This window comes from Anastrepha obliqua, chromosome 2 (assembly GCF_027943255.1).
Source record: "Anastrepha obliqua isolate idAnaObli1 chromosome 2, idAnaObli1_1.0, whole genome shotgun sequence".
Lineage (NCBI taxonomy): Eukaryota > Metazoa > Arthropoda > Insecta > Diptera > Tephritidae > Anastrepha > Anastrepha obliqua.
The window spans coordinates 85,746,530-85,756,010 of record NC_072893.1 but is presented as its reverse complement, the minus strand read 5'-3'; the positions used below and the strand labels follow the sequence as shown (position 1 = coordinate 85,756,010).

At 37.0% G+C, this 9,481-nt stretch overlaps 1 protein-coding gene across 1 annotated transcript; it reads left to right on the top strand.

The window, feature by feature from the left end:
- Window positions 1-675: 675 nt before the first annotated feature.
- LOC129238044 (kelch-like protein 5) lies at window positions 676-5,134 on the top strand. Its single transcript, XM_054873085.1, has 6 exons — window positions 676-808; window positions 1,836-2,198; window positions 4,006-4,310; window positions 4,414-4,624; window positions 4,695-4,796; window positions 4,885-5,134. The coding sequence occupies exons 1-6, from the start codon at window positions 743-745 to the stop codon at window positions 5,110-5,112; spliced, it is 1,275 nt and encodes a 424-aa protein (XP_054729060.1). The 5' UTR covers window positions 676-742; the 3' UTR covers window positions 5,113-5,134.
- The last annotated feature ends 4,347 nt before the right edge of the window (window positions 5,135-9,481 follow it).

Genomic DNA, 9,481 nt, shown 5'->3' with positions numbered 1-9,481 from the left:
GCAATGAACGGCGATCGCCGTAGCCAAATGGGTTGGTGCGTGACTACCATTCGGATTTCGGAAAGAACGTAGATTCGAATATCGGTGAAACACCAAAATTGAAGAAAATGTTTTTCTAATAGCGGTCGCTCCTCGGCAGTTTGCCATGGAAAAGCTCCTAATAAAAAAAAAAAAATACCTACCGTTCTGAGTCGGCTGTAAACTGTAGGTCCCTCTATTTGTGGAACAACATCAAGACGCACGAAACAAATAGGAGGAGGAGCTCAGCCAAACTCCCAAAAAGGGTGTACGCGCCAATTATGTATATATATATATATACATACATATATAATGAACCATCTACGTTTACTGCGACACCTATCAGAATTTTTCCATACTACGGCTATATTCTTCCCGGAAGTGTAAATTTTAAAGTGACCAAATTTTATCACCGGTAGAAACAAACAAACATCCATTTTCATATTTTAGATAATTTACAACTATTTTGGCTTCGTCATATCTATCGACTCAATTCAATTTTAAAAATTGCACTTTCACTTATGGTGAAATAGTGTGCAGTAGTATAAAATATGAGCAGAAACATTGTGTACTTCCCCCTCATTAAAAAATCGAATGCACATACAGATTAAAATGAAATTTTACACACAGAACTTTCAGTCGTTTGCTATCGTCGCGTTCCTAAGCACATTTGAGGAGAACGCAAGTGGCTAAAAATTGTTATTATTTTATTATTGCTGAAATAATGACGTCAGCACTGGAGAAGTCGGAGAACGGGGATTTCAATCATGCGATAAAATATTTCGCAAAGGTGAGTACATAGTATAAAAAATGTTATATTGAGAAAATAAATGCGGAGTCTTCTTTCTGCATACTACTATTCAAAACAAATCAATTCAAGCAACGAAGTAACATGAGTGAATACTCACCAACACAATCTCAGTTTTTTCGTAAACAAACCGCTGTCATGACGCCGGTTACTTCAGCCAATCAGCTGATTCTTTCAAATTCGCTGAGAGCTGGTTAACGGTCTAATCTTGGCCACACCTGATTTTGCTGCACCTCTCAAATGACTTATGAAGTGTTAACTTTATATCCAATGAGAACAAGACTAATTTAAGGAGTTTACTGAGCATCTGGGGTCAATAAATTTGATAAAAGGTTGTCCGTCTCTAACTCTCCCTAAGCAAATACAGTTGGTTATTTTAATTTCTTTCCTCCATAACTTTTGGTGGGATGCCAGTCTATAACGCCCATTCATGCATCCACATTTTAGATCACCCGAACAATCTATTGTGATTTCGATTATGTGAAAAATAAGTGTCTGGAGTATGCGGACCCATGGTAAAAAGATTTTTAGAGATGTGCTCATTAGCAGACCGCTATTCGGCTCTGAGCGAATTTAATAGGAATAGCTAATGAGCAGACGTCACTAGGTGCTTACAAAAAAACTGAGATTGCGTTGGTGGTATACGAAAAAAATCAACCAATGACACTTCATTGCTGTCTGAAAAACGACTGATTAGACGAGTGAATACATGTGAAATAATCGTGCAGAATTCGGCAGCCGAACCTTCCAAGTGACGTTCTAAACCGAAGTTTCCTTCACAATTTTCGTTTTCACCATGGTTTAAGAACGAGCCCGGTAAATCTATCATTCTAGATATAGTTCCACTGTATAAACGATTATGGTGAAAGTGAAAACGTGTAGAGAAAATTAAGAGGAGAATACGTAGCAAATGATGAATTATGATCATGCCCTGTACGATTTGAATACCTCAATATTTAACTGTACCAAATAAGAACATATCAGTTAATTAGTATATTTTCATTTAAAGGTCAGCAACAGTGCGGATTTTCTTGAGTTCTCGCCAGAATTTGTTCGAGAGATTACGGACAGTGATGAGCTTAATATTGACTGTGAGGTTGATGTTTTTCAAGCCATTATGCGATGGTATGAACATGACAAAGAAGGCCGCGAAGAGTATCTTGCATCGCTAGTTACCTCTCTAAGACTCGTGCAATTTGATCCAGCCTTTATTTTAAAACACATAAAACCTCTACCTGGTTGTGAACAGATTGCGAATGAGGCTTTGAAATTAATCACTGAATCAACAGAAGGAGACAGCCGAATTTCGCCAGTCCATACGAAAGCGCGAAGTGAACGTAAATGTGTTCTGATGATTTTGAATGATGTAAAAGTAAGTACAATCGATATTTAAAAAGTAAAAAAAAAGTGCCATTATTTGAGTAGCTATAATAAATATATTGCGGCCGCCGTAGCCGAATGGGTTGGTGCGTGACTACCATTCGCAATTCACAGAGAGAACGTCGGTTCGAATCTCGGTAAAACACCAAAATTAAGAAAAACATTTTTCTCGGCCAAAAGGGTGTTCGCGCCAATTATATATATATGTATATAATAAAAATATTAATGATAATAATAATGCAGAGCGAATACTGGTTTGCGTTTATTCAGGATGAAATTCACTGCACCTCCGCTTAGATTTTGATCCCTGTGGTAAAGATTTGTTAGCTCCATTATTTATCAAAAAACATCTAAAGGCAAGAGGGTGTAGTTTCCGGCCCGTTCTGCTAATAAAATTCGACTAGGAAATTTCACTATCCAAGAACTGGTTAGCTTCCAATCCATTTTAATTAATTCCTATTAGTTTTTTGTGTGCTCATATTTCTGGTACGGTTCTTTTTTTCTTTAAGAAACAAGCTGGAATTGCAGTTTCTTGCCTTTATAAGATTTTTGTCAGTAGCACATATTTCTAGTTAGGAGGCTTGACGAACTTCCTTTTCCACCTGCCGAATAGGAGGCCTTCGATCCTATTTATTAGCGGATTCAGCACTTTTAGTCATATCTTATCTGTTAGGTTCAGAGAACGGTGACCGCATTCGACCAATTTTCTCTTCACTGGTGGTGACTGGCAGGAACTTTTAGGCTTTCGCGCCGAGAAGCTTTCTCCTTCATTGCGTGAAGTAGTCGCGTCGGGCTGTTTTGCAGTCTGAATTTTCATGCATTATGTTGTTGTAGCAGCATAAACATTCCTCATACATGTACGGGGAATTCTCCTGGAGTGACAGTCCTTGGCTGGATATAAATCTGTTACTTCTCCGAAACGCATTGCGTTCTTCTTCTAGTTACTTCTTTAGTTTGCTTCCCACATTTCCAACTTCCATATATAGTATTACTTAAAAAAACCTCTGTTAATGTCAGGTGGACATCGCGAATTTACTGTCAAATCACACTTGCCTTATCGAATCTCTTACCATCACTGTCTTTACATCAACTGTCCTTTCGTAGTTTGACCAGAGAACGTAAATTGATCGTTCTCTGGTTTGACAACTAAATTTTTATTTTGTCGCGCCATTTGCATGCGTGAATACAACGATCCCATTTGTTTGATGTCAAATTGAAATTCGACAGATATTAAGACACATTTAGTAGAAGTTGTAGATGTGGAGTTAGAGTTGGTACAAACAAAAGGGTTGGTATACAGTAAGTCTGGAGTTATTTCAACTAACCCTTTATTTATTTACCTAACACCTCTCTCCCTTTGGATTCAACCCGTGAAAAAACATGTTTCCTGAGCCTACCATCAGAAGAGGTAGACGATAATGATCGGTAACTACATCGTGTTGGCAAGGCCTGATGAGCTGCTACAACAACAACTAACCTTTTATGTTCTTGAACACCTGTCACGGTTTTAAGAAAACGGAGACGATTGTAATAATAGCCTATCTGGCATTTTGATAAGGTGACGCTCTCCAGGTTCTAGCAAAGTAACCCGACACAATTTCCTGTATGTCGGAAACATAATCTTACTGGTTACAATCCTGGGAATGCTTATTGGTGCGTGGTCCGGGAGCAGTCCGATTTTCAGTTTTTTGAATCAAATTTTATTCCTTGTGTGTCTTGGTCGAGAACTGTTTAACAATTCTTTGCAAGGTGGGCCATCTAGCCTAAAGTAGTAACTATAATTTTTTCATATTTTTCAGAAATTAAAATACATTCTACGCTACAGCCAGGCCCTTGATAAATGGCAAAAATGTTTTGAACTTAAATTCATAGACTACAGCTATGGACTAATATACCACAAGAATAGTCTGTTTTTTATTGGTGGACGTTCTCGTGGTGTCCAGAGGAACAATGCTGTTAAACGCCTTGATTTGGTTACTTTTAAGTGGATGGAAATGGCCAACATGTCACAGCGTCGCGATGATTTGTGTGTTGCAATCTTCAATGAAAATATTTACGCTTTTGGAGGCCATGATGGTGGAGACCCTTTCAATACAGTCGAGATGTAAGTGGGTGAAGATAGGCGTTTACCTTGTACGAATATTATTATTATTTCTTCATTATTATTACCATTCATAGCAGGTGTGATTTTATATAAATATTTATAGGTTCGATATAGGCATAAATCAGTGGCGAAAGCTGCCAGCAATGTCAGATCACAGATATGGAGCCAGCGCCATAGTTTACGAAGAAAAAATTTATATATTCGGTGGATTGGGCATTGACTGTGAGCCCTTATGTTCAGTTGAATGCTATGACCCAACAACAAACTCTTGGTCAAAATGTGGTAATATGCATCAAGCGCGCGGCTGGCCTGGCGTAAGTACTAAAATGCCAAAACAGGCTTGCAATATTAGTATTTCGTATAATATGTTTGTATGTGTGACAGGTGACTATATTAAATGGATTTATATTCCTCATTGGAGGATTTAATGAAGGCATGTTGAGTACAGTGGAGCGTTTCGATCCACAGCAGCATACATGCACGAAGGTGTGTATTAACTTTTTTTTTGTTTTTTTGTAGTTATCGTAATTGTAATTTTTTTTTTGTAATTTTCCTTTACCAATTTACTTTTCAGTTGTCGTCGTTAAATGTAGCACGGTTCGGCATTTGTGCCATCACAATTGACAACCAAATATGGGCAGTTGGCGGTCATGATGTGTATACTGTAGAAGAATATGATTCTGACAACGATAAGTGGATCGAAAAATCACCGTTACCTGTTTATGGCATACACAGCCATGTGGAAGTGCCAAATAATTTTGTTGATAAGTTGCAGAGTAAATATATGTGTAAACCGAGTTAATAAAAAATACAAAAATTGTTTAGTGCTGATCTTTTTTTTCAGTTTTCAAAATATTATATATGTGTATTAGGGCGGGTCGATTTAAAAATCTTTCATTGCTCTGTGAAAATCGTATTCTAGGGATCAAAATAAGAAACTTTGCCGAAGGAACCATACCTCTAAAACGAATTCTGATGTCCCCCAATTTGGGTCGAACGAAAAATCCCACTTTGACTCATTTAGAGTGCTCCAATCGAGTCCAAATGTATGACCGACCCCCACTAACTTTGGACGGCCGATCCACCCATGCCAGTGGCATACCCCCTGGAACTCCCCTGGGGGGTTCCCCATACAATCATTTCAAAATATCACTATTTTTGGCCTTTACATGAGAAAAGGTATGGTTCCTTCGGCAAAGTTTCTTATTTTGATCCCTAGAATATGATTTTCACAGAGCAATGGGCGATTTTTTTGCCTCCCCACAAATCGACCCGGCCTAATGTGTATGCATACGAGCATATTCATATCAAATAGAAATCTATATAATTTAGTTATAAATACACTCAACTCTTTGCCACAACGCGGTAGATATGTTTCTTAAAAAAGCGTGCAAAAACATCGTGTAAAAAAATACATGCGACATATGGTTTATTTGGGGATATATTCCAGAACTTTATAGAATCGAATCGAATCGTAAGAAACTCTAAATACTTCCAAAAAAACCGTGCAAAAGAAGTAATAATGAAATACATATTCATAAGTACAAGGGCCGTTCAATAAGTGCCCGTGTTTGATGGCAGAGGGCGTTCCTCAGGGAAGTTGATGTTAGAATCGTGTGCTAGGTTAGTTTTGATTTGGCAGCTATTCGATTAAGACGTGTTTCGTGATTTTCGCTAAGATGGAAAAAGTGCAGTATCGTTCGGTAATTCGCTTCTTGTTTTTGGATGGGGGAAAATGCGAGGAAATAAAAGCAAAGTTGGATGCTGTCTATGGAGACGCTTCGCCATCTATGACCACAGTTAGATGTACGGCCGACAGACGTGGCTACCGAGTAAATAATTCAAAAAGTCCACGACATAATTCTCGCCGATCTACGAACGAAAGTACGCGAAGTAACAGAGGCCATAGGTGTGTCGACCTGAACGGCGATTAATATTTTATATGATAAGCTTGCATTGAAAAAATTGTCGGCCCGATGGGTGTCGCGATTGTTCACAAGCAACAACAAGCGAATGCGGTTGTTAACTTTGAAGAAATTGGAAGGCGATCGGAAGGAATTTTCGCGTCGAATTGTCACCGTTAGTAAAACCTGAATTCATCACTACACACCAGAAACCAAGCAACAATCAAAACAAGGCTTTCTCCGGGTGAATTTGTTCGAAACATTGGCCGGAAAGGTCATGGCGATGATTTTTTGGGATGCGAACGGCTTCATCCTCACGGCTGTTTTAGAAAAAGATCATTGGAACGATCATTGGGCAATACTACAGTGAGTTATTAGACCGCTTTCACAAAAAATTAAAGGAGGCACGGCCGCATTTGGCGAAAAAGAAGGTGCTGTTTCTCCACGACGAGGCACCAGCACATTCATCCGGAGTTGTCGCCGGAAAACTGCATGAATTACGTTATGGATTGCTGCCGTACTCTGCGTATTTACCCGATCTGGGCCCCTGTGACTTTTTCTTGTTCCCTAATATGAAGAAATGGTTCGCGGTAAAAAAAAAATAATTCTAACGAGCAAGTCGTCGCCGAGAAAGAGGCATATTTAGGATAATTCGACAAATCCTATTTTTTGGAGGGTTTAAAAAATGGCCGGAGCGTTGAGAGAAGTGTGTCTTTCTAAAAAGCGACCACGTTGAAAAACAAAAAAAAAAAATTGAAAAAATGGTGTCTTCATTTCTAACTCAGGTACTTAGTGCATCCTCCTCGTTTTTATAAAATAATGACAATTCATTTTTATTGCAAAAAAAGTGCGTCTAGCGTAGTACACATAACAGAAGGGAAACTTTCAAAGCAGACAAAGAAAGAGGAAGAGACCCGAGAGAGAAAGAAAGAGAGAGAGAGAGAAAGAATATATATCTAAATAAATTCACAACATTTGCAAATACACAAAATTTACAAAAAACGGAGAAGGGTCGACCGGTGTAAACACCGGACACAAACCGTGGCAACAACGTGGACTACGCCGAGCGTTTATCACCCGCACAAACGCAGCGATTCCGGGACCGCAGCAAAGGCACAAATTACCGCAAGGCAATACCAATAAATCCGACGCCGCAATGGACAGCACTTTATAGTACGCACAATCACTAGCCAGGAAACGGAAATAAGCGCCAAAAAGTAGGCACCAAAAAAACGCCAAAAAAATTGGGGTCAAAAAACGCCCCAAACAGTAGGCAACAAGGAAATATAAGGCCAAAAAGTAGGCACCAAAAATATATTTCCTACAAGTTTGCACCAACAAACAAGCGCCAAAAAGTAGGCAGTGTTATTTCTCACTTGAAATTAGCAACCACAAGGAAAAACTCAGAAAAAATAGCCTAAAGTGTATCTAAGATATGTATAAGGTTTAGCTCTCTCTCTCTTTTTCCTCTACGTTATATCTCTCTCACGGAACGAAAATGCCCAAAACGTTGCATGGCCTTGAACTTTTACTCTCCATTCTCGCTCGTCCATCGACGCCTAAGAAGTTTCACTTCAAAAATTAAAATTAGCGTACAGTGAAAATTCAATACAAAACATATAAAAATTCCAATTGAAATTAGGGGGGAAAATCAATTCTGCAACTATTTATTGCTGCTTTATCGAGAGTGTGCACACTTGTTACGGGCTGCACCAAAAGTACTATAAACTGTTACTACTATACTAGTTAATATATCCCCGCCCATCTAACGGGTTTTATTCAAATTATTAACGGCTTCTGTTGGTTTTTCGTTGTAACAAAATCATTGTTTTTTGCTTTCTTGAGTTGTTTATACAAGGTGGCGCAAAATTAGTCACCGTATCAGAAATATCAAAATAATTGTTTTTTATTCATTAAAAATAATTCAAAAACAAAATTCCCCTAAAGATTACGTTAACATTTTAATGCACAGTTGGACTTGGTTAGTTCTTAAATGTACTCATTGCTCTTATCTTACATGAAATTTGAAATGAAAAAAAAAAAATTAGTTTAAAAATTTAGATATATATATAATAAATAAAAACTAAAAGAGCTTCAAAATGTAGCGCAACGTTTGTTTTTTGCATCGTATATTGTATATACAAAATAATTTAAATGGATTTCGACTTCACAATTTATGTGGTAAAGTTGTTACTAGATGAGGCTTAAGGTCTATGTTCCATTCAAACAGTCTGCGCCAAAATAAAGTGTGCACACACATACATTAGGCTTTAAACACATTTTTTTATATAGCATAAAACACTCAACACCATCAATTTTTGTCTAAAAACTCTCAGTAAAAAGTTTGCAATTTTGATGAAAATTTGTCCAATTTTTACAAATTTTATACAAAGTTTGAAACTTTGCTTTATATAGTTTTTGCTGTAGTATGAACTATATTTTAATAAAAAAAAGAATTGAAATTACAAAATAAATAGTCAAAATTTATCAATATGTGGTGTATACTTTATTTCGAACTTGACAGTATATCCGTTCAAATATCGTTATCTCGAAAACTGTAGCCATTTAAATTTATAAGTCCTCAATTGGGCGAAGTGGGCGTCAGTTTTGCGATTTCGATATATTCCCGCCACACAACCTCACTAACAGAACTTTCAAAAATAGTTCACAAGAAATTATATAATACGTCTCTAAATTTGCACTCATTTGACTGAAATAAAAAAAAGGAAATATGGAAATATACTTGTTTTTAATTTTTACTCTGTAAGACAAATGACACTGTGCGACACTGATTTTATACTTTTATGGAGACCTAGTACAACTTGTAGGTATAGTAAAACTAAGAAAAATGGTATAGGAGAAATTTCCAATACACCCCCAAAATCTCGTTTTATGGCCATAAAACCGTTTTTCAGTAGGTTGATGTGAAGAATCACTCCTAACTTCGCCAATTTCCATCCGATTTCGAATTTGTTTTTTTAGTTCGAAAGAACAAAAACAAGCCTTTTTGACAATATGTTGACAATTTTTCTGAAATGACAACTGACGAGACTGTGGAAATATTTGGAATTTTTTTATTTTTTCTCTATTTTTTCAACTTTGACATGATTTTTACGATATTATCCGACATTGGGGTTTTTTTTTAGTACACTACTATTATAGTAAATCTCATTTTGCGTCGAATGAGCTATATTTGACTGTAATTGAATTAAAATGAATAGAGTTGTGTGAGTTTTAAGATTTTATTTATTTTTTTACTAATTTGAT